Source organism: Rhineura floridana, chromosome 3, assembly GCF_030035675.1.
Source record: "Rhineura floridana isolate rRhiFlo1 chromosome 3, rRhiFlo1.hap2, whole genome shotgun sequence".
NCBI classification, from domain to species: domain Eukaryota; kingdom Metazoa; phylum Chordata; class Lepidosauria; order Squamata; family Rhineuridae; genus Rhineura; species Rhineura floridana.
In genome coordinates, this window is record NC_084482.1 from 122270058 (window position 1) to 122298030 (window position 27973).

The window sequence follows — 27973 nt, forward strand, 5'->3', positions numbered from 1 at the left end:
CCTGGCTCTTTTCGCGGCCCATTGTTGGCTCCGAGCGGGCCGGCGGCGCGGGGGTGTAACCTGAGAGCTTTCTCTACAAAGTCCCAGCGCCTGTTGCTGAAGCCGACAGAAGGCACAAGGGCTGGAGCCGGGAATCTGAGCGCGGCCAGGCAGCTCGTTCCTAGCCTGGGAACATCCAGGCGTCGTGACCTTCGCGCAGTCAGCGCTGGGCCGGATTTATTCGGTTTTCGCGGGAATCGCCGGCGCTTGGCTTGGCGATCGAGGGAGTGGAGCATCGCTCAGTTCCCCAGCCGGCTACCCTGTGAGGGATGGAGCCCGGGCGGAGCGCCCCGCAGCACGGCGTAGTGGAACAGCGCTAAACCGGCCAGAGGAGGTGAGGTGAGTCCGCCTGGGGTGGCCGCTTTGGGGCGATCGGGGTTGGGAATGGCCCCGGGCGCGGATCGCAGTGCGGCGGAGTGGAGGGCCGGCGTGGAGCTCCGCGTACCTTGTCCACTGCGACCCAAGAGGCTCCCCGGGGTGTGGCGGGGCGAAGAGCTGGTCTTCCCGCGGCGGGTGAGGAGGTGGACTTTGACCGGGAGGGTCTGTAAATCTGTTACCAAACTGTCCGGGAGCTCAGAAGCTCTTTTGTCACTCGGATTAAAGATTAAGCTGCCCTCGGGAGCCGGTTCTCGGACACTCTTCCCTCCCCTCGCACACTCGCACCACGTACGCTCGATTCCCAGGAAACCTACACCAAGCATGTATGTGCACACAGATCTGTCGGCGCGCGCGCACCATGTATGCGCCGCACTCGCAACTATTCCAGCCGACACGCTCGCTCTTTCAACACTAACCCGCCCACGCCACTTACGGCGCGCAGCTCCATGGCCACACAAAACCTCGCTCCGAAATCCGGTGCTAAACGAACGGAGCTTAAGCACCTAATCGGTTCCTCAAATCCCGTTGGCTTCAGCCAGGCTTTTAAACCTGCATCCAACTTTCTCCGGACTGCACCCTGAGTGCTCAGTGCAAGTGCCTGCACGCACATGCTCACTCCGGGCATCAGTATCGTGCAAATAAGCAGCTTGTGTTCAAATTTATCCCACCTCTTCCACCTCGATTCCTCCTTCCATTGCCTGCTGCCCACTGCCTCACTTTATACATACTCGTCCCCCCGCCCCCGCGTATGGCCTGGATCTCCGTACCTCATGCCCCTTGGATCACTATCAAAGCACCTGAGAGGGATGTATCGCAGACATTTGGGGAAGAAGGGGGCGGCTGCTGGAGTTGCCCAGCAAGTTGGGGGTTGCAAGGCAATGGCAAAAGCCAAGCATCTGGCTTATTTATTTACATTTTACTTATTTATCCATGGAGACTCTTTTGTCCAGGCGGGAGCTCCCTTGAGCTAGTCTGGTGGACTTTGAGCATGGAAAACTCACTAGATGACACCCAACCCCATGACGCAAAGCCCTGCGGAGTCCAGCTAATTCTCAAGATGAGAGTTGTAAAGCTGCAGTGCAAAACACTAGTCCATGTTCTACCCAGGAAATGGAATTTGTTCCCTATCATCATCGCAGAGGCAGCTGCCTTATACTGAGTCAGACCCATTGGTCAGTCTAGTTCAGTATCATCTACACTGACTGAAAGCAGCTTTCCAGAGTTTCAGGTAGGGATCTCCCCATTCTCTATCTGGAGCAGCTGGGGATTGAACCTGGGACTTTCTGCATACAAAGCGGATGCCCTGCCACTGAGCTGTGGGCTCCCCTTTGATCTTGGCTTGCTCGCAGCATTGGGCATCTTCTTGGGTTGTCCCAGTGAAATCCTTTAAACTGCCAGCTCCCTCCTTCCAAAGAAAATGTCCAGTAGCCTGGAATGGCTGCAGGAACACGTCTTAATAAATATACCTCCCCCCACAAAAAAAGTTGTGTATTAAGGGGAGCAACAGATGGCTATGGACATAGGATATGCAATCATTATGCACTGTAATGGAAAACTCAAAAGGCAAAGGAGTGACCACCTCTTTCCCCTCTCTACTCTAGGGTTTGAAGATCCAACTGGGAGCCACGAGGCAAGCAGAAGAGACAACAGGATGACAGCCCTGGTGTGTGGCCTTCTTAGGTTCCTGGCGGTGGCAACAACATGTGCTTGGACAGCTGTTTCCACTGAAGGAACCATGGAGCCAGGTGAGGATGACTGGAGAAAAGCATGTGTCTGTCTGGATGCAGGAGGCAGTGGCCCAGATACCGGTGGGCTACAGCTACTGATAGTTTATAGGACATATTTCATTTTCTGAGAGCTGTGATCATCTTCTCCTGTGTTTGCTGTTGTATTGCAGAGCAAGCTTATTCTCAGCTGAGAGCAAGAGAGAGCAGTTTGCCAAGGCCCCATAATGAATCCATGGCAGAGGTAGAAACCAGCCCACCCAGACCCAAGTTCCAATTTGCAGCCTGCTCCGGCCTAGGCTGGTTCCATGGCACGTTTGCAGTAGTGGCTTAACGTGTTGCAAGCCTGTTCTCTAACCTGGTAGTGTTAATGTCTCAGTGTGTGATCGGCATGTTTGCTGGTGTGGCACGGACAGGCGGCATCGGCTCAGAGTTAAAGTACAATGGCTCACAGTGCTTTCATCTGCGTGGCTTCTTCCTTCCCTCCCAGGCTTGTGGTTAGGTGGAGCCCAAACAGTGCAGTGGTGATGGTGGCAAAGTAGAAAGTACAGTTTTAAAGGCAGCCCTTGTACTGGCAAAGGGGATTTAGTGTGCGATACAAAGAGTGTTCACATAGGTGTTTGCTTTGTGCTCCGGCATGTAGGAGATCCCAGACTCGGACACAGGCTACTATTGCACAGTAAGGCAAAATCTAAATACCAATTTCCTCCATACTACGGATTAGCAGATTCCCAGGAAACATTCTTCCATAGTCACCAATCTGTGCAAGCAAGGTCTTGATAGGGGTTAATTTCCACTTGTCTTTTGTGGGTATCTGTCTTATGCTTTCCTATTTTACAACCAGGCTCCTGCACTAGTTATTCCTTGGGTCTACTTCTCATCTTGCCCTTTTGGTTGCCTAGTCTCTTCTCCTGGTTGTAAGAGTTTTATTATTTGTTTTAAAGTAGATACTACAGCATAGAACTAAGCACATCAGCCAAGCAGCCATGTATGGATTTGTATATCATGGGAACATAGTGTGAATACACTGCTATACTGCAGGGTTGATGCAGCTTATACAAGTTGTCAGATCTGGGCCCTATCTGCACTGTACATTTAAAGCAGTATTATACCACTTTAAATAGGGATGGCTTCCCCCAAAGAATCATGGGAACTGTAGTTTAAAGGTTCTGAGAGTTGCTGAAAATGAAATGAACTGCCTTCAAGTCGATCCCGACTTATGGTGTCCCTGTGAATAGGGTTTTCATGGTCAGCGGTATTCAGAGAGGGTTTACCATTGCCTCCCTCTGAGGCTGAGAGGCAGTGACTGGCCCAAGGTCACCCAGTGAGCTTCATGGCTGTGTGGGGATTCGAACCCTGATCTCCCAGGTCATAGTCCAACACTCTAACCACTGCGCCACACTGGCCACACTTGCTAGGAGACCCATATCCCCCCCCCCACAGAGCTACACTTCCCAGAGTGGTTCAGCCCTTCTTCTCAGGGAACTCTGGAAATTGTAGCTTCGTGTCTAGGGAAAGGTGGTCTTAAGAACTCGGCATCCTTAACAAATTACAGTTCCCATGATTCTTTGGGAGAAGCCATGCCTTTTTTTATTGGTATAATACTGCTTACAATGTACGATACAGTTGAGTTCTAGTGTTTTGTCAAAACAACTGCAGTTGTTCTGATTTGTGGATCCATTACAAGGTAGCCAGATGCACTATGCAAGCATTTTAATTTCAAACACAAGGCTCCACTTGTCCGATAAACCCTGTTATAAATGCAACGTTTGGAACTGGAGTTGCTTATGTTCATTTGGCCAATATGATCTGTGTTTTTTATCATATTTGGCCCCTTCAAGTACCTTAATTTGCTAGGACTGCTTATACTTTTTATACTTCCAGTATTCCCTGGCAGAGTGAAGGTAAATTGTCATGCCAGGGGCTTGGCTCAATCATTCATGTCTGAGAAAAGGCATTTTTTCCATGGTTGGCCCAACCACTGAACAGATGGGACATTTCATTGTTATTTGCTGTTCTCTTCTGCCACCACATATCTGGTTATCTAGGAAGCAGGTGAAAGGGCATTGTAGTTGACATGTAGGTCATTTTCTGTATTCTCCTTTAGGGAAGCATCATCCATACTCAAGGGTGGGAGTGTGGGTGAGGATAGGCAGTGCCTGGGCAACAGCTGGAAAAAAATCTCATTGTATGTCAGAAGGCTTCAAGCCCTGTTGTCATACTATATGCAGTCGCACTGGGTAAGTCTACTACATGCAGCGATGTATTGGCATTGGAGACTCCTTCCACGTGGAAGGTGTTAGATGCTTATAAAGTATTCATTCCACTTATTGAAGTCCATTTGGCTGGATACTTTTCCCAGATCTCAAGGCTGGGATTCTCCTGTGCTCTTCAGATATTACTTGGTGAATGAGGCAAGCATAGTGAAAGTGGCTGCAGGCTTGTATATTTAATCCCCACCCCCAAAGTTATGTGACTACTCCTGCCCCAACTGTGTTGGGACATAACCTTCTGAAAGCGAGGAGGCTGCCTGGAGTTTGGCAGCTTCCCACATGATCTAGAACCGTGATGGTCCAGGGTTCAAAACTGCTCAGGGAGCTTCTAGAGGAGGCTCCCCACTTCAGAAGTTTGGGGCCAGGGATGGGAGAGTTGTGCCCCTTGGGGGGCAGGGCTAACCATTCAGCCCCTTGTACCATGTTTTTTATCCTTGGTACAAGTCATACCTGAAGGGAGATTTATGGTGAAATTTCATATTTGCTCCTGATTTTTCTCATGGTCATTTTGAGGGCAACAGGATCACCAAAACAAATTGTTTAGAAGGATGTGATCTCTTCCAGAGTTGTTTAGGATGCAAATTGTGTTGTTTGAACAGTCTTTGTCACCCCCTGAAAGGCCACTCTGGAAACAGCCACTGCTTGAGGTGTGGGCCACTTAGGCTCCTCATCAAACGGGCTCCATATCTATTTAAAGCTCTCTCAAGATAGGGGCTTCCTTCCCTTCCAATCAGAATGATTTTCTCAGACTGAAGCCATATTCGTATAAAACTCTTGAACTGCCCTTGGCAATTTCATTAAGTGCTTTGGTAATGAAGAACAGCTGTGGGGGACATATCCTGTCCCCATCTGCACAGGAACTTATTCCCAGGGTCAAGGATGAAACAAGCAAGCTTGGTCTAGGTAGTACCTACCAGTCTAGGTAGTAACTCAGAAGGATACATCAGATGCTGATTCCAATCCTCCCAGTCCCATTTACACAGGAGTGCCCCTACATTGGAAATAGATACATTGAGGGATTCCCCTCCTCCCAAGATTTTAGAAGTTCCCATGCAGCATCTGAACAAACCTTAGTCTGAAGTTGTCTAGGTTGTTTTCTATGAATAAAACACAAGGTTTAAGGTGATATGAAGAATGCTGTCCTGGGCAAGATTTGTAGGAGTATCTTTGCCTCCGATGCTGGTAGAATGAGAGGGATTGTGGACGTACTATAGGAAAGAGGCAGTTTTATAATAATTACATTCTCACAGCTATGTCAGCTGGCTGGCAGTTTCCTATCTGAAGGAGAAAGGATAGCCCCCCCCCCCCCCGGTCTGATTCAGAGCATCATGAAGAGAGGCTGGTCTTCATCAGCTGGGAAGTCCTAGCACCATTCTAGCTTGGAAAATGGGGCTGGTTTATTCCTGCACTGGTTTGAAGGGGGGGCAGGGGAGAAGGGGAGGTGGCAAGGATCCCACAGCCCAAGCTGATGTTGGAGGAGGATGGGTCACCAAAGCAATTATAGTTCAAATCCAGGTTAGACAAACAGGGAGGTGGGAAGTTGTGGAGTCAGCTGAGTATGACACCTCCCCCTCCCACTCATGCTGTGGGGGAAGGAGGGAGGGAGAGAAGCCCTGTTGTGCTGAGTGTGAGAGAGGAATGGAGCTAAATGAAAGGGGGGGATTAGTCCTATTGGCAATGAAGAGAGGAAAGAGAAGTGGAAGGCTGGCCAATGGGATTTTGCACACACACCCCGCTGCCGCCAGCTGTGTATGCCACGGAGAACAGCGATGGGGCAGCTTATCTCATTCCCATCCCTTCCGGGCTCCCCCCTCACCCAGTACTGCAGAGGCCGAGCTGGAGCTAACAACAGAGCCGCCCCGTCTGCTGAAAGGGGGCTGGCCTCTATTGTAACCTGGGGCAGAGAGAGCACGGGAAAGGAGCTGTGGAAATGGCGGTGGGGGGAGGGGCAGCGGTCACAGGCTTCCTGACATGTTCATTTTGGGATCTGTCAAAACAGTCACTCTGGGCTAAGAGAGTGACTGCTCAATCGAGGGCCCCCACAGAGAGATGGGGAAAAGTGGGGGAGGGGAGCTGAGGAGAGAAGTCATGCTTCAGTGTCCCTACGGAGCCTTTCTCCTGTCCAGGAGTGGCAGGAGAGGGACTTTGATGACATCATTGCCAGAGAGAGGAGGACAAAGGGGCTGGTGAACAGAACTCAGAGGATCACAAGAAGGGGGCTGGTGACAGGTGAAGCGGGCTGGGGGGGGGAGATTGTGACAGAATTTTCCTTCAACCTGCAGACTGTACTGTTAGTGATTCCTAGCTAGTACTTAGAAAATCCATTCTGTCTGCTTGTCAAGTCTTAACAATCCCTCTCCCTACCACCCTATAAGCATCAGCCCCAAATATATGCCCTCATGATACCACTTCATCCATCCAAAACACTATTTGTGGAATCTGTGCACTGTTGCTAGCTTGTGTGTCTGGTGTCATGTTGAACCAGTCAATCCCTCTTCACCTATGCAAAGTCTGGAGAAGAAAATGTTTCCAGCGTAGCCTAAAACCCCCTCAGCTACCCCTAGTTTTCTGCAGAAAGGGCCAGAAATTGGAACATTTCGTCATAGTCATTAATAATTGTGAGTGAAAAGACAGAATCTTCCTGTGAGCCTCTTCTCAATCTCTCTCTCTCTCTCCCCCCCAGCTTATAATGGTTTCATCAATTTGGTATTCTGGAGTTATTTCAAATGCTCCAGAATAAAAATTAGGGCTGTGCACCGGATTCAGCTGCGGCCCAAGCCAAATTTATAGAACTGGGCTGAATTGGGTTCTGACAGCCACGAATCACTACAGGTTGGATTTGATGACGCAAAGTGACCCGGGGCTGTCAGGAACGGGACACCAGGCAGAAAAAAGAGGCAGCTATGGCTTTCCTGCCTGCCTGATGAGCAGAGGCAGTGATACTTCACAGGTGTGAAGTAAGGCAAAAGGGCTTTGCAAAACAGCACACACACCCCAGGATCGCTTCCTCCTGTGCCCTGCTGTTTTGCAAAGGGCTTTCCTACAGGATCGCAAAAGATAAATTGACCTTGCTTTTGGTCGGGGGGGGGGGGGGAGGAGGAGATGCAACATCTCCTTCCCCTTTCCCACCATATGTTTCATTAAACATGACCCCTGCCCCCAAACTTATTCCGTAGTGCCTCTGAGCCGGGGTGGGTGGTTCCCAGGTCAACCCAGGGAGGGCCAGCCTAGGGTTGCCAGGCTCAGGGCCTGAGAAGAGAAAGTCAGCCAAGTGCAGGTGTTCTTGCAATACAGTAATGGGAAAAACCACAAGGTGGAATTCTCCCTTCTCCCTGCACCACTTTTAAAGATACAGAAGACCTCTGACAGGCCGGGCCTGGCAACCAAGAGGTCTTCTGTATCTTTAAAAGTTGTGGAGGGAGAATTCCACCTTGTGGTTTTTCCCATTACAGAATTGCAAGAACACCTGCACTTGGCTGACTTTCTCTTCTCCTACAGATACAGGATCAGTCTCAGGCCAAGAACCTGGCAACCCCAGGCCAGCCTGATGCCCACCCTTCAGATTGGAGCCATGGAGCAGATAGGAGAGGTCTCTGCACAGCCCTAGTAAAGATGTGGGGGAAAGCAGTCGGATTTTTTTGGGAAAGAGCAGCAATGTGGGAGAAAGTGGATATATATGCAATACAGTATATACATTACTACTGTAAGGTGCAGGTCAATGCACACTTACCTGGGAGTAAATCCCATTGAACTCAGTTGGACTTACTTCTGAGTAGACATGCATAGGATTGTGATGTAAGGACATAAAATATATTGTATATAACTTACCATATAAAATATTATTGTTTGGTATATGTATGAAACAGCTTTGTTTTCTTAAAACAATATTTACCAACATACCTATGGTTACAGCTGGCATTGGAAGCTGTTGTACCCTAAGGTCCCCAAGTATATCTTTTTCCCTATTGGGAAAATAGGAAACATTGTAAATGGAAGCCATCCATATTGTAACACAAAAGAAGCAGGTTTTATTTTCCGTGCTTTGGAACAGTATCTAGATGTTATCATGCAGAAACAGAACTAACATATTTTTAGAGAACATTAAATTCTCAAGTAAGTAATGACTAGCAATAGACTTGGACAGATACATTTTATAAATGATTGAATACTGAAAAGTTAATGTTATTTCATTATCATATACAACAAGGCAGTAATCCTTTGCACATTTTCCTGGGAGCAAGTCCCACTGAACTCACGTTTGAGTAAATATGCACAGGAATGGGTTGCAAGAGTCATAGTAGTTGACATAACTCTATTTCTCTAATCAAAATCAATGTGTGATCAATGTCTGAAAGATTCATAGTTTCTTATTCTGAGTTTATTTGTTCAGAAAATGAACGCTGTATGTGAATTGAAACAAACAGCTCAAGCATTTTTCTGTTCTTGGTTCCTTGGTTGTGTTTGTGTGTGTGTGTGTTTGCAAAAGTGCATTGGTTTATTTCACAACACAGAATATAGAGAAATCTGAAGCAAGGGGAGTAAGAGGCTTTGATGCAGAAGCAATGGGTTTAGCAGCCTCCCACAACTGCACTTCTGGATCAAATACCTGAACATGTTCTGTATTGTGCAACATTTAAACTTGATGTCAGAATAGTATTGTTTCTTTCAGTCAACAGCCACATCACTGCCTTTCAGTCTTGGAACCAAGAAATTTGCCTGTGTAGCTGTATTTTGAAACACAGCTCTGAAAAGTATTTCACATGAGTTTCCCCCCAACCAAATTCCCAATATTTCAACTTGAAGTCAGGAGATGGGGCCAAATCCAGTTTTCCCCAACCTCACTCTAGACCTTCACATTTCTGCTGTCCTGTTGATCAGTTTCACCCTGCCCACAAACACTCCTTACAGGTGTTTGCCCACTGGGAACACTGAAGATCCACATGCAGGCCTTCATTTTAGTTGGGACTCAGGCAACTTCTGTACTTACTGAGGCTCAGCTCTGGAATAAATGAGATAACAAAAGTGAAGGGCCTATAATGCAGAGTACTTTCCCCCAGCAAATTAGTAAAATCAATGCAGTTCCAATCATGTGGAAAAGGATGATGAAGCTTCAAGGTCAGAGGATGTAGAGTTCAGGCAGCCTTGAGTTTGGCATTTTCCTTGTTAGCGTCACCTTTGCCCATGCACTTGAGATGGCATGGCTGGTGGTTCTTGGCCACAGGAAAGCCAGAAGCCTACAAAAACCAAAGGTAGACTAGCCCATTCAGCCATCTCCAGTACATATGTAACTCCAGTACATATACAGGGGGAAATCCTGCCACCTACTCCCTTACACAATGATGTCTTCTGGTCAGTATTATATGTTGGTGTCTTCTGAGATCTGCCTGGGGTAAAGGAGTCCCTACCTCCTAGCTAGTCTTCCTTACCCCATATCCCAGAGCATTTGTCTTATGGGTGTTACGTAGTTTTAAAAGCAAGCTAACACTGTCATTTGCACTGATTGCCCTGCCCCATTTCTGTTGGACAGAAATGTTTGACAGCCACATGCTGGAGGCAGAAGAGGAGCACCTGCTACTGGACCCAGGGAGTCTGCTGAAGCTCTACTGCAGCACCAATCACAGCCTTGCGATCACATGGCATAAGGAAGCCAAGCAGCTTTTCCCAAGTGGACGCATCCACATGCGGCAAAGCATGCTGGAGATTGCCGAAGTCACCTATGAAGATTCAGGACTGTACTCATGCCGAGCACGGAGCGCTGGGGAAAGCCTGCACAACTTTACCATCTCTGTTGTGGGTAAGATTGCTCTTAGGTGCTCTGACCGCTCTTCAGAATGTTTCCTACTTGAACAGGCCTAATCCAGCCGTAAAGAACACAGGAAGCTGCCTTACACCAAGTTAGGCCATTAGTCCATCAGATCAAATGCAGCAGTGTCTACATACTAATGTGAGGGCTACTTTGAGGAGTGCCACCTTCCTGAGGGTCCTGTGTCATGCAAGCCCACACATACACAAACTCAGCAGTGAGGGGGACCGGACAAGCAGTCCCCACACATGCACTTGTATGCACAGGCATTCAGCAGAGTCAGGCAGACGCAGCAGAAACACACTCACTCAGCTGTGTTTTTGCTCCCCAAGGTAGTACTGGGGTAGGACGATAGGACTCTCTCCTCCTGCCCAGCATGAAATAGGAAAACTGGGAGAGAGAAGCTGTCTTCTTGCCATTAAAAGGTTTAGGGGACCACCTAGAACCACAGGTTAGACACCCCGGTCTATACTGACTCACAGTGGGTCTCCAAAGTTTTGGAGAGGAACCTTTTCTAGCCTTATCTGGAGATTCCAGAGATTGAAACTGCAACCTTTTCCAAAGCATCTGCTCTACCACTGAGCTATAGCTCATATCCAACATAGACCTTATTACACACTGCCTCATTTTCAGTGTCCCCTGTTCAAAGCAACAATAATTTATATAACTTGGAGCCCCCCTTTAAAAGCAGTATCTACAATATAATTCTTGTTTTGCAAAAACCAACAGACTGTTCCTTGGCACAGCCGCTAGGTCTCATAGTATACCATATTCTGCAAATTTGCACTGACTGCCTATTCACTTCTGGGCTCTATACTAGGTTTTGTCTTTGACATATAAAGAGCTAAACAACTTAAGATCAGCTGGACAGGCCTTGTTGGTGATTCTGCCACTCTCAGAGGTCCAGGGGATGATGCCATATAGTAGGACCTTTTCTGTGGTCACTCCCAAACTTTGGAATTCCCTACCCCTTGGGTACTTGACCTCAACATTGAGGATTTTCAGAAAACATGCAAAGGCATAACTTTTTACACAGGTGTTTGGGAATGCATAGTGATTGTTTACTTTCTGTGTATGATTTTATTGGTTGGTTGTTTTAATTGTTTACCATGCTATTTTATTTATTTTATCATGTTGCAACCTATCCTGGGACCTTTAGAGAAGGGCAGGCAATAAATACACTCCTGGCTGCACTTTGCCTTCTACTCCGCACTCCCTCCTCAGAAAAATGCCATCACCTTGTAGTAGCAAGGGAGCACTTGGTCAGCTGCCATGTGGTTATTTTGGAGACAAGACTATAAAGAGTCACCATATGCTATTTTGGTTTTAGATTCATTGGCATCAGGTGATGATGATGAAGACAGTGACATGGACAGTGCCCATGTTGATTCCAATGAGGAGCCCCTACACCCCCGGCGAGGTCAGTATGCCTAGTTGGCGGTGCTGCCCCCAATGTTATGTGCTGCAGCATGCTTACTGGGGATGGCCAAATATCTTCTTTGCTTACCTCCCAAACTCCTGTGCTGCAAAAATCCTGATGGGCCCCAAAGGGTTTGATAGCAGTTATCTTCAAACTGATAACCATATTTCTCCTGGGATTTTGATGTTCCCTAGCAGAATGGTTGCAAAAAAAGTACTAAAAGCCATGATGGCTGTGCTCTGGCTTTATAGGCGGAGGCAGTATGCTTCCAAATACCAGTCGCTGGAAACCGCAGGAGGGGGAGTGCTCTTTGCACTCGGGTCCTGCCTGTGGGCTTCCCATGGGCAACTGGTTGGCCACTGTGAGGACAGGATGCTGGACTAGATGGGCCATTGGCCTAATCCAGCATGTTCTTCTTATATTCTTATGTTACATTCAATAGCTCTCCATGCTATGACACATTTTGGCACATCCCTAAGTGCCTGTGTGATGCTCGCTCTTCCATTGAACTGTCTGTTATACTTTGGCACTTCCTTTCTCTGAGAGCAATCCAAGGTTTGCCACCACCGTCTGCTAGAGCGCAAAACCCACTTTTATCCCTAAAGGTGGGGCATTTCCTGAGCCTGAATTAAAAACTGGAGGTGATCATGTAATGTTGTCTTCAGCACCTTACTGGACACACCCTCATCGGATGGATAAAAAGCTCTATGCAGTCCCAGCAGGGAATACAGTCAAGTTCCGCTGCCCAGCCTCAGGGACCCCCAACCCGACTATCCGCTGGCTGAAGAATGAGCGGGAATTCCGAGGGGAGCACCGTATCGGAGGGATCAGAGTAAGTGCCCAGCCCATTTGAGACTGCCCTCCTCTTCCTTCCCCCTTTTTAGCCTCCTGGCCGGACTGAGATCACAGCTACCTTGTGCACCAGGTTTTATGCAGTATCTGCAATGTAAAACTTGCTTTGCAAAAGGCAAGACTGTGAGGGGTGAGTGGGAACATGCCAAATGAAATGCACAACGGGGAGGCAGAACCCAACATTGCACAAGCCACTTGGCAGAACTGAGGCTCACTTTTGTAATCCCAATCCTCTGTGTGTACGGGACTTATGGGGGGGGAGAAATCACTCTACAACCAAAATATTCCAGTTCCTTCTTAAGTACTTGCTGTGCTCCTGATCCTCTGTTGTTGTTCTGTGTGTCCTAGGCCTGCCAGATCTCTGTTCCCCAACCTTGGGATTACCTGGAGCAGTTGTGTCTGAAACAAGGGGCATTTGTTCTATGAACAGCTGTGTCCTGGGAGAACTGGGCAGCTCTATAAAATAAGGGGCACCCTGGTGGTAACCTTGCCTTGTGTCTTCTCCTCATTCCCCAGCTAAGGCATCAACACTGGAGCCTGGTCATGGAGAGTGTGGTACCCTCGGATCGAGGCAACTACACCTGCCTGGTGGAGAATAAGTTTGGCAGCATCCGCTATAGCTACTTCCTGGATGTGCTAGGTGAGATGGCCTTCTCCTGCCCCCTCCCCAAACCTAGGGCTGGGCTTCTAGGGCCCTATCACAACAAGTGAAAGAGACAAATGCAGTGGGCCATCCCTTGTGCAGCCTGGAAAGCTCCTCCCTCCTTTGCTGATGAGTTTGTGTGGGATGCCAGACCCCAATCCCAAGCAGCCTGCCAGGTTTTTGCAGGAAGGTGCAGGCTCACCATCCTGACTTGTGACACCACCAAAGAAGAAAAATGCCCTGAACCCTCTACCAACTTCAAAGGAAGTTAGAGATCTCCCAGGCCATAAAGTCAGATGAAATTGATTAACACTGCCTGAATCTGTAGGACTAGCTTTAAGCCTTTGCTCCTTTATCTCTCAGCCCCTCATTATCTGTCTTTTCTGGGCTTGCTTGTAATCGCCGGAAAGAGACTCTGGAGCCAGCAGCAGGCAGGAGTTCAGCCTGTGGCATTAAGTAATATCAGAAGTGCAGCCAGGCCTGCTGGGTTAGAAGGAGATGGGGAAGAAACTGAGATCCCACCAAGCTTTCAGGCAGGACTACATATGCTGCTGTAGGAGGAAGCTTTGAAAGGAAAGGGCTGTGAGTTGATAGATGGGGTAACTGCCTGACAGTTGCCTGAGCCTCTGCACTCCTGGCCAACTACGATACCATTATCAGCTCCATGTTTAATGATTTATGTGCTGTAGAGCATGACCTTAACCCCTTTGGGGGACCTGGCAGTCTTCAGCTGCGCTGGACAACACTTTCCCTGCTCTCTTCCTGGCAGAGAGATCCCCACACAGGCCTATCTTGCAAGCGGGGCTGCCTGCCAACACTACAGCAGTGATGGGCAGTGATGTGGAGTTCTTTTGCAAGGTGTACAGTGATGCCCAGCCCCACATACAGTGGCTCAAGCACATTGAAGTGAATGGCAGCAGCTACGGCCCAGACGGTGTCCCATATGTGCAAGTGCTTAAGGTAACCAGGGCAGCTTTTTTTCCAATTGCTGCAAAATGTCACTTTCCCTGCACCTTTTTCACTTTTAGGCAGCCAATGAATGCATGGGGAAGGGGGGTGGGAAAACAAACCATTCAGTGACCTGGATTTACCCATGGGGCTCTAGTTGCTGACCCCTAATCTGGGAAGTTAGGGATGCACAACCTATTGCCAGTATTAAGCATTGCACACTTAGCAATATGTGACTGTACAATCATTTTCAAACAAAATAGTTTTTCTTCAAATAAGACTTTACAAGGGTGATTACTGAGTTGTTTCCAAAGAGATAGGGTTCAAGATTAGTTGAGTGCTACTTTCAATTGCACCAGCTCGGTAGGGTTAGGGATATGTGGAATACGCAAGCAAACACACCTTGCATGGCAAAGAACTCCACCATCAGCCTAGCACTATCCCAACTGTGTTACTTCATCCTAACAGCACAGTTGTTGTGTCTCAAGCCTAGAGGCTTCATACATGATTTTTGGTAGAAGAGTTGTTTGGAAACAATGAAACTTGCCAACAGTTACAGTGTAAACTAGTGTATCCTCTCCAGAGATGTGGGTGCATGAGGCCATCAGGCACTTGTAAGATGAAAATGCACACCTGATATATATGCAGCAAGCAATATATTCCCCTTCCAAGGAGAAGCTTGGATAACCACCCTGTGTCAACAGGAGCTAATGATTTTTCTCTCTACCACCCCCCACCTCCACCAAACCTTTCCCGGCAACTTATCTTGGCAGACGGCAGATATTAACAGCTCAGAGGTGGAAGTGCTGTACCTGCGTAATGTCTCCATGGAAGATGCTGGAGAATATACATGTCTGGCAGGGAATTCCATTGGCCTGTCCTACCAGTCGGCCTGGCTTACTGTGCTACCAGGTGAGGAAGAGCAAAGGGCTCCTAGAGGAAAAAGAGTGAAACATGGGGTGGAGCAAGATAATGTTAATGATCGAAGGTTATTCCTTTGCAGTGCCAGAACTAGACATTGTGAGAGCCAGTGTGGTGTAGTAGTTAAGGTGCTGGACTATGACCTGGGAGACCAGGGTTCAAATTCCCACACAGCCATGAAGCTCACTGGGTGACCTCAGGCCAGTCACTGCCTCTCAGCCTCAGAGGGAGGCAATGGTAAACCACCTCTGAATACCACTTACCATGAAAACCCTATTCACAGGGTCGCCATAAGTTGGGATCGACTTGAAGGCAGTCCAACTAGACATTACCTCTCCTAATGGAGATATCTGAAAAAGCTAGACTCCTGTGGGTGCCCTGCCCCTATAGAGAATCAATGAGATGAATTTGTTCTTTAAAAAAAAAAGATAAACTGAAAACAAGTTGCAAGACACATGGGCCCGCTTGCAATAAGTTGCTGACCAATCAACATGACAACTGTCCACTAGGATTTTACAGAACAATTCCCTGTTGTCTTTTGTATTTGACAACCCCCCATATATCAGTCACAATATGACAGTCACAATATATGAAAAGATACACTGTACTCCTCCACAATCTATAAATCCCCAGACAACAGACTGGATTTCAGATGCACTTTGTACTAGGCTCAATCTAGTGAGTGTGAAGCACTTTCCAAGTCCCTTGATTTGAATAGTAAATTGGGGTGGGCAGGGAGAAAATAGGAAAGGGCTCCCGCACCTTTAGTAGTTGTGTAGACTAACTCATCTACACTGCTATTAAAGGTGCATGAGCTCTATCTTTTCCCTTACTGGCCAAACTAATATAAATGGGTGAAGTGCTATTTTTTCAGTACTACAGAGTATGCATATTCCACCAGTAAAGAAAAGATCCAAGAACAATAAGCTGTTAGAAAAACACTGCTAGTGAGACTTCTGCTTAGGCTTTAAATTTATATAGACTGTGCTGCTTTCAGGCCCCATGTAGTGAAATGGGAAGGAGATAACCATATAATTCCAGAAGCAGCTAGAACATTTCTGTTTAGCAAAATCTCTAGGTTTTCACCGAAACAAAGGTGCCTTTAAAATGTCTAAGCAATGGTACCTTACCCCCTAGAAGCTCTTTTAAATGGCTCTGGTTCAGATGCAGGAAAAGGCAAAGGCAAAGGAACTGCCTCTTCCCGTGCCCTGCCATTCCAGTGGTCCCAGGGCTGGCATAGTTTCCCCCCATTCTGGGGCTGTATTAGGTGAGTGGGCAGACTTGGGGTCCTGAAGGCCCAAAGCCTCTTCTGCCCCTTTTTGCATGGAAGAGGCATATGAGGGTGGATCCCTCTCTCTACCCTTGAACAGAGCCTATGGCTACCAGGATGCTCTCCCATGAACCATAGGATTGCAGCTAAATGGCCAACGTTGACACTTCCTGAGATTTTTTCCACATGTGGTGAGATTGTCAAAGAGATAAGGACTCCTAACAGAGCAGAGGGAGCTGTCTCAGTTGATCTACAAGTGAGGACATATAAGGAAGGCAGCTTTCAGAGAGCAAGCGAACAGGGAGGGCAAACAGGAGTTTGACAAAGGAGGAGTTCCACAGGGGAGGTCAAGGGGAAGGTCCCCCCCCAAAAAAACAAAGAACAAAAAAAACCCACCAAACAAATTACTACTTCTCCTTGCGTAGCACACTGCATACCAATGGGACTCTCAAGTTTACCTTGAAGTAGGACAGGACAAAGCACAGGCCACTCCAAAGCAAGTAGTTAGAAAGAAACAAAGGTAGAAGAGAGTATGAATGGGAAGGATTCTCCAGTGGTTGTGACCTGCAAGGTGTGTGCCATGTTTGCTTTCTTGCCTGAGAATAACATGGCGTACACGTGCAACAAGTGCAAGCTCGTGGCACTGTCGGAAGAAAAGGTGAGAGGCCTGGAATGGCGGGTGGCCACACTGAGGACTATAAGAGAAGATGAAGAGTTCTTAGACAGAACGCTGGAACAACAACAGCAAACAGAAGTGGAGGAGCATCAACATGTGGTAGCAGAAGAGGAGACTGCTTTGGAGAGGAATAACGAAGTGGAGGAAACTCCGTGGGAAAGGGTGACAGTTAGGAGCAGAAGAGCTAGAAGACACCCTTCACCAGTGGAGCTATGGAACCGCTTTCAACCACTCGAGGAGGAGACTGGAGGACAGCCTTTGGAGGAAGAATTACAGGAGACCCCATCCAACCAAAGCAACAGGCTGAAGCTCAATCAAGCAGGGACAAGGAAAACACGCCCCACAACAAGAAGAGTACTAGTAGTGGGAGACTCCCTACTGCGTGGGATCAAACCCCAAGTATGCCGAGATCTGTGGACTCGCCAGATATGCTGTCTACCAGGAGGACGAATTAAGAGATCTGATGGAAGGGTTGCCATCACTCATGAAGCCCACCGACAGGTATCCCTTTCTCCTCATCCATGTGGGAACAAATGATACTGCCAAACAGAGCTATGAAGAAATCACATCAGATTTTGAAGCTCTGGGAAGGAAACTCAAGGACTTTGGGGCCCATATAGTTTTTTCATCTATCCTTCCAGTACTTAGGAGTGGAATGGGAAAGAAAAATACTCTGTGTGAATGGCTACGAAGGTGGTGCAGACATGAGAGATTTGGATTCTGGGACCATGGGCTGTGGTTCCTGGAAGATGGGCTGCTGGCAAGTGATGGGTTGCATCTCACAAGGACTGGGAAGAATGTGTTTGGCCACAGCATGGAGAAGTTCATCAGGAGGGCTTTAAACTGAATCCTAAAAGGGAGGGAGACATAAACTTGGTGGTAATGACTGATGAAGGCTTTTGCACAGTAGCAGGACCAGAGAGATTTGCTCTAATAGGGCGCAGTAACAGCCCTCAGAAAAATGTAGTAAGGAACCCAAGCCACAAATCACATGGTCTTCGACGTCTGCATACTAATGCGCAGAGCATGGGAAACAAGCAGGACGAACTTGAACTCTTAATACAGGAGGGCAATTACGACTTGATAGGTATAACTGAAACTTGGTGGGATGACTCAAGACTGGAATACAGCAACTGAAGGATACAACTTGTTCAAGAAGAACAGAAGGAATAAAAAGGGAGGTGGAGTTGCGCTATATGTTAAATATATATATCCCTGCACAGAAATACAGGAAGATGAGCGTGGTAGCTCCACCGAGAGTATCTGGATTAAAATTAATGGGGCAAGTAATAAAAGGAATGTGGTGCTTGGAGTCTGCTACCGACCACCCAATCAAGGAGAAGACAAGAATGTAACTTTTGAAAAGCAAATTGCCAGTGTTTCGAGGAGGCATGATGTGGTTGTAATGGGGGATTTCAATTATCCCGATATCTGTTGGGAGACAAATTCTGCCAAACAAGGCCCCTCCAAGAAATTTCTGACTTGTGTTGGAGATAACTTTCTCCTACAGGAAATGGAGGAAGCGACCAGAGGATCAGCTATCCTGGCCTTGATTCTAGCCAATAGAGATGATTTGGTGGATGAAGTGGCAGTTACGGGAACTCTGGGGGAAAGTGATAATACCATACTTGAATTCTTGATTTTAACAGAAGCGAAAGCTGAGAGTAGCCATATGCTTACCCTGGACTTCAGGAAAGCTGATTTTAATAAACTCAGAACAATTGTAAGTATGGTTCCATGGCAAGCCACCCTAATGAGAAAAGGAGTCCAAGATGCGTGGGAGTTTCTAAAAAAGGAAATTCTAAAAGCACAATGGCAAGCAATTCCAACAAGGAAAAAAAGGGGGAAACAACAGAAGAAGCCAATGTGGCTTCACAAAAAGCTTAGAGATGACCTGAAAACAAAAAAGGACACATACAGGAAGTGGAAAGAAGGCCAGGCGACAAAGGAAGAGTATAGGCAGGTATCACAGAATTGCCGGGATGGTGTCAGGAAGGCTAAAGCTGAGAATGAGCTGAGGCTAGCGAGGGATGCTAAAAGCAACAAAAAAGCTTTCTTCAGGTATGTCCATAGTAAAAGACAGAGAAATAAATGGTGGTACAGCTACTCAATGAGGATGGCAAAATGATAACAGATGACAAAGAAAAGGCAGAAGTGCTCAATTCCTACTTTGGCTCAGTCTTCTCCCAAAAAAGGGTCTATGACCCTCCCGGGAAACATGAAGTAGAAGGGGCAGGATTGGAACCTGAGATCGATAGACAAATGGTCAAGGAATACCTAATCACTTTGAACGAATTCAAATCTCCAGGGCCTGATAAAGTGCATCCTAGAGTATTGAAGGAACTGTCTGAAGAACTCTCAGAACCGCTGTCTACTATCTTTGCGAAATCATGGAGGACCGGTGAAGTGCCGGATGACTGGAGGAGAGCTAATGTTGTCCCTATCTTCAAAAAGGGCAAGAAGGAGGAACCGGGGAACTACAGACCAGTCAGCCTAACATCAATCCGTGGAATAATTCTGGAGCAGATTATAAAGCAGTCAATCTGTAAGCACCTTGAAATCAATGCAGTGATTACTAGGAGCCAACATGGATTTATGAAGAACACATCCTGCCAAACTAATCTCATCTCATTTTTTGATTGGGTAACCTCCCTTGTAGACTGTGGGAATGCTGTGGACATAATATATCTCGACTTCAGCAAAGCTTTTGACAAAGTGCCCCATAATATTCTGATTAGCAAGCTAGTTAAATGTGGGCTGGATGAAACAATTATCAGATGGATCCACAGTTGGCTCCAGAATTGTACTCAAAGAGTGCTTATCAATGGTTCCTTCTCAAACTGGGCGGAAGTAACGAGTGGGATACCACAGGGTTTGGTCCTGGGCCCAGTGCTCTTTAACATTTTTATTAATGACTTGGATGAGGAGGTACAAAGCATGCTTATCGAATTTGCAGATGATACAAAGTTGGGGGGCATAGCTAATACCATGGAAGACAGAAACAAAATTCAAAGGGACCTTGATAGGCTGGAGCATTGGGCTGAAAACAACAGAATGAAATTCAGCAGGGATAAATGCAAAGTTCTACACTTAGGGGAAAAAAAACCAAATGCACAGTTATAAAATGGGGGATACTTGGCTCAGCAGTATGACATGTGAGAAGGATCTTGGAATTGTCGTTGATCACAAGCTGAATATGAGTCAACAGTGTGACAAATGCTATATTAGGCTGCATTAACAGAAGTATAGTTACCAAATCGCATGAAGTACTAGTTCCCCTCTATTCAATACTGGTTAGGCCTCATCTTGAATACTGCATCCAGTTCTGGTCTCCGCACTTCAAGAAGGATGCAGACAAACTGGAACGGGTTCAGAGGAGGGCAACAAAGATGATCAGGAGGCTGGAAACAAAGCCCTATGAGGAGAGACTGAAAGAACTGGGCATGTTTAGCCTGGAGAAGACTGAGGGGAGATATGATAGCACTCTTCAAGTACATGAAAGGGTGTCACATAGAGGAGGGCTGGGATCTCTCCTCTATCGTCCCAGAGTGCAAGACACGGAATAATGGGCTCAAGTTGCAGAAACCAGATTTCGACTGGACATCAGGAAAAACCTCCTAACTGTTAGAGCCATATGACAATGGAACCAATTACCTAGAGAGGTAGTGGGCTCTCTGACACTGGAGGCATTCAAGAGGCAGCTGGACAGCCATCTGTCAGGAATGCTTTGATTTGGATTCCTGTATTGTGCAGGGGGTTGGACTTGATGGCCTTATAGGCCCCTTCCAACTCTACTAGTCTATGATTCTATGATTTAGTAATCAAGACAAGAAAGGAAATGTTGGATATTACAGTGCCAGATGAGTCAAGGGATATTCAATAATTATATGCAAAAATAGTGCATCTCATACTTCTAAACTTCCTAGTCTTGGCAAGGATTCAAATTGGGTAGATAGTGGATGGGACAAAACCTTCTAAATGTGGATGGGATATATAAGATTTGGATAGGATTGCAAACAATACAATTTATGGCAGTTTGCTGACGTTTATGTCAAACTGGGCTCATTTTTGAAATAATATTTCTTAAACATAAAGGTAAAGGTGTCCCCGCACTTATAGTGCGAGTCGTTTCCGACTCTTAGAGTGACATCTTGCGACGTTTACTAGGCAGACCGTATATATGGGGTGGGATTTCTAGTTCCTTCCCTGGCCTTTCTTTACCCCCCAGCATATGCTGGGTACTCATTTTACCAACCACGGATGGATGGAAGGCTGAGTGGACCTTGACCCCTTTTACCGGAGATTCGACTTCCTCCTTCCGTTGGAATCGAACTCCGGCCTTGAGCAGAGCTTCGGCTGCGTTACCTCCGCTTACCACTCTGCGCCACGAAGGGTCTGTTCTTAAACATATGAGCAGGGAATTATTGGCAATACTTATGTCTAACTTGGTTAATGAAAGAACTTATGAGGCTGTCCTTTTTTCCCATTGCACTCTTGCTAGGTTTTGTGAAAGCTTAGGTGGCCTTATATAATGAACTTCTATGCATAATACTTTGAGAAAAAGGATATGAGCATGATCCAGCTGGTTATGTTTTTAAGCCCCATTTATTGCAGTTGAAATTATCTAAGCACATGCTAAATTTTCTCATTGAAATCAGTGGGATGTCAAAGTACTTAAGGTGGGCTAGATTGAGCCTTATATATAGGGGCTGCAGCCAGGCACAGACAGCTGTCTTTGCAGGCAGCTGTACACGCTGTGCAGCATGGCTATGTTACCTTCAGCCCAGCTGCAACAGCAGCAATCCTGGCTACCTGCAGTGATTGAAGCTGTTTTAACCCATGGTGCATACTAGCTGGGGATTTATTTGCTGTTTGCAGAAGAAGAAGAAGTGCAAGAGACGAATGCTCCTGAAATCAAGTACACTGATATCATTATCTACACTTCGGGATCTTTGGCCATTGCTATGGCTATTGTCATCGTTGTCTTGTGCCGGATGCAAACCCAGCCGAGCAAGCAACCTTTGGAGCCCATGGCCGTACACAAACTCTCCAAATTCCCACTCATTCGACAGGTAGGCACCAGAGTCCTAGAACTTCCCTAAAGTGAGTCAGAATGATCAGAGTTGTCCCACTGTTCCGGTTTTTGAGGGCTTACAATCTTGGGTAAAATGCTATCTGCAGGCTCTGACCAAGAAAGAGTCAGCAATGCACAGTGAGATAGTCAGATCTGTGGAACACACCAAATGATTCAGCATGGTTAAAATCCCAATCAGACTATGCAGAGCTCCAAAACCTATTTCCAAGTTCAGCTATTTCACATAATTGCTTAATTCACCCTCTGTTTTCATCGTCTGGGCATCATCTAGCTGGCACTGTTGGGGAGACAGAATAGTAGACCAGATGGGACCTTGTTCTCATCCAGCACAGATGGTTCTTAGGGTCTTAGAAATGCATGCTCTTCCCTGCCCCCTGAGTCCTGCTTCATTTTGTCACTTTGTGCCCTTGTCCAGCCTGCTCTGGAGCAGAGCAGTGTACGTGGGCCAATCTAATTAAATTTTTGGTCCGTCTCCATAGTTCTCACTAGAATCAAGCTCCTCAGGGAAGTCCACCACATCATTGATGCGCGTCACCCGCCTCTCATCAAGCTGCACACCCATGCTAGCTGGGGTCATGGAAGTGGAGCTGCCACTGGACTCCAAGTGGGAATTCCCACGAGACAGGTGCGTCTGTGAGATGGAGCACAGGTTTTGTGTGAATGTGTCACTGAGGGTGCTGAGCTGGGGTGACGTGGTCTGGCTTGGCTCTTGCATGGTTCATTTAAGCTTGTGCCAAAATGGACAAAATGACAAAAATTTGCCTTCTCACCAACCTCATACCAAGATGTGTGTTCATTAGCACAAATGCCTGGTATCTCCATGTGGTACAGCTGCCAAAATTTTTCTATGTCCTTAGGCCCATGTTCACATACAGGAAGCAGCAGTAAACTGGAAGTTCACATGTGCCTGGTTGCACATGAACTCGGTGGTCCCCACAAGCACAACCACTCCAGAAATGGCTGCTATGATCACAACAGTCACATACATCCTGATACGCATAAGCTTCTGTTTCACATCCTACTTCCTCTACACAAGTGAGGACAAGCGCCAGCCCAAAGACACATGTGCGTGGGAAACTTGGTGTCACTACCACATACATGATCTGGCCCTAAAGTTCCTCCCTCTCTCCAGAGCTGAGTATATTGGAGGCAGAGTAGCTAAGTACCATGAAACAGGGAAGGCAATAGAGTGAGAAGCAAATAGAGCACTGGTGGCACTTTCCCTGCAGAACAATGAACAAAACTGGAGAGAAGTCCATGGTAACCTTGTTTAGCTCTGTGACCTCACAGAAAGGAGCATACTTGTTTGATATCAAAACCCATGCAGTTTGCCTCTTGAATTGGTGCCTGTAGAGCTGAGATGCCCCTTAGGACTCTCCCCAGGCAACACTCACTCCCTGGCAACACCATCTGTCCCCAGCTCACACCCCTCACCAGTCCTGCTTCACACGCTTTGAGTGTTTTTGCCCTGCTGGAGTGTGTCTTCAAACTGTGATAATGACTCTAGCTTGCCTGGGAGGAGGGGTGTGTGTGTGTGTGTGTAGAAATTAGCTACTGTACAAAGGTAAAATTTATATCCACCTTTGCCTCTGGCGCTGCCCAGTATTGGCATGTGGCCCTCAGGTTGCCTAGAAAAGAATGCAGCCCTTGGACCGTAAAAGGTTCCCCACTCCTGCCGTAGAGTGTCTTGGGAAGAAATTTCTTCATGGGGAAAAAAATCAGTGTCCTGTACAATCCCTAACAAACCCATGTCAGGGACGCTGGTGCATACCACATCACAACTTGTATCATTCATGGTTGGCCTAAGAAACAACATTCAAAATCAGGTCAGATTTCTACATTAGTGGTTGAATGCCAGCTAGGATTTGCAGTGACTAATGTCTGATCTTGCCCCACTTTCTGTGCCAGGACCTGCCAACTCTATCTGACATACCTTTTGCACATCACAACCATGTGTTTAGGTCCCACCCATTCAAATACATCTGTACTCATGATGACATAAGACTGTCCTTTTTAACGAGGCTTCTCTCCTTTTCCCCCAGGCTGGTGCTGGGCAAGCCACTAGGTGAGGGCTGTTTTGGGCAAGTGGTAAGGGCAGAAGCCTATGGGATTGATCAAGAACGGCCAGAGCGTCCCGTCACTGTTGCTGTCAAGATGCTCAAAGGTAACTGTTGTTTATTTATTTATTTATTTATTTATTTATTTATTTATTATTTTTATTTATTATTTCAATTTATATACCGCCCTTAGCGAAATAGCTCTCAGGGCGGTGAACAAACAAAATTTTACAGGGCTAAGGCGGCCTGGCTCACTGGGCTTCTCTCCCTCCATTTTTAATTCTAGTCCAGACCACAGGACTCCACATCTCCACCTTGGGTGTCATAGTAACCTCCTTCCTTGCCTTGCCAGATAATGCCACTGACAAGGACTTGGCTGACCTCATATCAGAAATGGAAATGATGAAACTGATGGACCAGCACAAGAATATAATCAACCTGTTGGGTGTCTGTACACAGGATGGTAAGGCTGGGCTGAAAAGCAGGGGATGTGTGCAGTGTGGGAAGAGGCAGAGGTGTTTGGGAAAGAAGGACCCAGGAATTACCAGACGCAGTGTGGGGCAAGCAGGAGGATGCTGCAAATGGAGAATGGAGCTTTGATGTCCCATGTTGGGTGCAGATATTATGTGGAATTTTTGAAGTCTGCACCTGAGGGCAGGGTCATTAACAACCTCTTTCTGCAGGGCCTCTCTATGTGATTGTGGAGTTTGCTGCCAAGGGGAACTTGCGGGAGTACTTGCGTGCCCGTCGCCCTCCTACGCCCGATTATACCTTTGATATTACCAAGATGCCTGAAGAGCAGCTGTCCTTCAAAGACTTGGTCTCTTGTGTCTACCAGGTGGCACGTGGCATGGAGTATTTGGAGTCGAAACGGGTAAGAGCAGCCTGGCCAAACAGGCTGACCCCTCATCTACTAGCAAAATATTTCATTCACTTAAGCAGAGATGACTGATGACCAACAGCCAATGTCAACTGATAACAAATAGCCAAGTGCAAGTCCTGTGGAGTGCACAAAATGAAAGCTCTCAGTGAAATGCTGGCACTTTAAAGCTTAACCTAGGCTGTTGACCATCCCAAGAGGGTCAGCTGTGTGAATGTAGGGTCTACCAAGGAAGAATGGAAGGTCACAAGTACCAGGCCTGGGCAGCCATCATGAGGTTGAATGGCTCAGCAGAAAGGCAGGGAAGCGCCTATTCACACTCATGGTGGATTCAACAACAGCTCATTATCCCCAAATGTGTCTGGCATTGAGCTGCAATCCAGGCTGCAGTGGGTTCTCTGGATCCTCAAAGAGTGTATGTCTCCTCTTTCTCTCTTTCTGCAGTGCATTCACCGGGACCTGGCTGCCCGCAACGTCCTTGTCACTGAAGAGAATGTCATGAAAATTGCTGATTTTGGCTTGGCCCGCGGTGTTCATGACATAGATTACTACAAGAAAACGAGCAATGTGAGTGGGATATCACTTGATGGCCATGGGGAGGGGAAGACCCTTTTGAAATACATAACATTGTTGGGAAAAAGAAAGGAGTGACTGGTGTGGAGCAGTTGGGGATATGGATAGAGAGTAATTAGTCTACTATGTATTTCCCCCCCCCCCAATATATTTTAACGTTGTATGGAAACCACCTTGGGAGGAGGGTGTACTATCCTAGAAGACAGAATATTAATCTTTAAAATAATGAATAAATAATAAAAGTGGGGAAGCTTTCATAGCCGTGTGTGTTTGTTCATGTGCACATGTGCTCACATGCACAGATGCTAGCACTGCCATGTCTATCAGTGAAGATGGCCTTTTGTTAGCTTCTGTTTTGAAAAGATCCAAAGTCATGTAGAAAAGCAAAGTTGAGCTTGTGGGTGGGGGTGGATGTGTGGATGCTGTTCAGTGGATGCTAGAGGGTAGAACTCAGAAGGGGAGTTGTCATCTAGCGAAAGCAGCAATGAACTCTGAGCTTTTCATTCTCCCCACAGGGCCGTCTGCCTGTAAAATGGATGGCACCAGAGGCCCTCTTCGACAGGGTGTACACGCACCAGAGTGATGTGTAAGTGTGACTTCCACAGTCACATCTGCCTCGATAGCTGTATCTAGCAGAAGAGCTGAGCTACTGTTTATATACCTCTTTATGATTAATAGAAGCTGCCTTACACTGAGTTAGATCATTGGTCCATCTAGCTCAGTACTGTTTACACTGACACTCCAGGGTTTCACAGAGGAGTCTTTCCCAGACCTACATAGAGACAAGGGATTGAACCTGGGACCTTCTGCATGCAAGCATGTACTCTGCTTCTGAGCAACAGCCATTTCCCAAACTTCCTGGGTATATGAAGAATAACTGGGCCTGTTTGCCACTTCCATAGAAGTCCTAGTGGATGAACCATAATTGGCATGGAAAAGTCATTTTGTAGAAAGATTTTGTTGTAGTTTTGCACATTTATTTCATTTCATTCTGAGGTTTGCTTGTAGCATTGATTACTCTCTGTATATATACAATTTCTTTATGGCTTTCTTGCCCTTTCCCTACCCTGGCCCCCAATTGTGCTTTCAGGTGGTCCTTTGGAATTCTGATGTGGGAGATTTTTACGTTGGGTGGTTCCCCATATCCAGGCATCCCCGTGGAAGAACTCTTCAAACTCCTGAGAGAAGGTCACCGCATGGACAAACCCTCCAACTGCACCCATGAACTGTAAGTACCACAGTGTGCCTCCTATGGGCTAATGCAACAATGGGATCCATATCCATAGACCACAGTGAGAGGCAGATGCCTGAGGCTGGATGTCCTCCCTTTCTCCCAAATAGGTACATGATGATGCGGGAATGCTGGCATGCGGTGCCTTCCCAACGGCCCACATTCAAGCAGCTTGTAGAGGGACTGGATAAGGTCTTAGCTGCTGTTTCTGAAGAGGTGAGGCATAAATGCATCTGTTTCAAAAGCTATGTTATCTGAAACAGAAGTAATGGCTTTGAGAGGAAACAGGTCTTCATCCCTTGGGAATGCTGATGGGTGTCCTTTCTGTCTTTTCAGTATCTAGACCTGTCGATGCCCTTTGAGCAGTATTCCCCATCTTGCGAGGACACCACCAGCACCTGCTCCTCCGACGACTCTGTGTTCACCCATGATCCTCTGCCCATCACCCCCTGCCTCTTCCCCTATCACAATGTGAGGACATGAGGGGAGGAGCAGGCCACGGACCCTAAGGCAGGGTTTCCTCTCTCCCTCCCTCCCTAAAGGATTACACAGCTTGGGAACAGAAGTTCTCGAATGTCCCTGGTGGAAGAAAGAGCTGGGAGCTGTACCAGCAGGGCCAGGTGTCTGCATCTCAAGGTTCTGGAGCCTGCTGGAGATCCACAAGTAAAGGTTCCCTGGCGAGGACTGGATATCCTCCTTGTAAACGTCTGCAGGTGTTCCTGGCACTCATGCTGGTGCCTTCATGCCCTATGATCTCAGGTTCCCTCAGAGCTGTTGCTCTAGCTGAGCCTTGGATGCCACCAACTGCCTGAGGAGAAGTAGGATCAGATAAGCAGGGAGGAACCTAATTCAGGGGAGTGGAACACTCCCTCATCAACATGTCTGGGCCCTTCTACCTAACCCATGGGACCATTTCCCCAGACATGGGGCACCCTGCTTGTTTGTTTGATGCTATTTCCAATTTAATAATATTTTTATGAAATCTCATTGTTTGGTGGGAGACAGCCAGCTTTCTCAGGCCCCCTTTCCATATCTGGTCACGACGACAAGGACAGTCATCCTGCACAGGGCATGGCCCTTCCCTTCTGGCTCCTGCTGTTCCCTGTACATAACCCTAGAGATAAATATTTATGTACATATCATTTCTAATGCACATGAATTATCCACACCCATAAATTATTTTTTTGGAA

The 27973-nt window shown here is 47.1% G+C and overlaps 1 protein-coding gene and 1 long non-coding RNA gene across 10 annotated transcripts in view; one reads left to right on the plus strand and one right to left on the minus strand.

Moving 5' to 3' along the window:
• The window catches only part of LOC133380395 (uncharacterized), a 74920-nt gene extending 74361 nt beyond the window's left edge, over positions 1-559 (minus strand). For 5 of the 6 annotated variants that reach the window (XR_009761434.1, XR_009761433.1, XR_009761435.1 and 2 more), the window contains exon 1: positions 485-559. This is a non-coding gene — a long non-coding RNA (uncharacterized LOC133380395). The remainder of the gene's footprint in view (positions 1-484) is intronic. The other variant, XR_009761432.1, reaches the window with a different exon arrangement.
• Positions 1-27973, plus strand: FGFR4 (fibroblast growth factor receptor 4). Of its 4 annotated transcripts, none has more exons than XM_061617569.1 (18): positions 1-378; positions 2019-2162; positions 9942-10208; positions 11548-11637; positions 12243-12469; positions 13006-13129; positions 13902-14092; positions 14854-14992; positions 21826-22019; positions 22522-22667; positions 24085-24206; positions 24452-24562; positions 24783-24973; positions 25424-25546; positions 26068-26138; positions 26643-26780; positions 26894-26999; positions 27120-27973. In XM_061617569.1, the coding sequence occupies exons 2-18, from the start codon at positions 2069-2071 to the stop codon at positions 27264-27266; spliced, it is 2481 nt and encodes an 826-aa protein (XP_061473553.1). In that variant the 5' UTR covers positions 1-378; positions 2019-2068; the 3' UTR covers positions 27267-27973. The 4 variants fall into 4 exon arrangements, with proteins under 4 accessions (XP_061473553.1, XP_061473554.1, XP_061473555.1 ...); XM_061617570.1 differs by having other exon boundaries at positions 1-373; XM_061617571.1 differs by having other exon boundaries at positions 4-378; positions 12303-12469.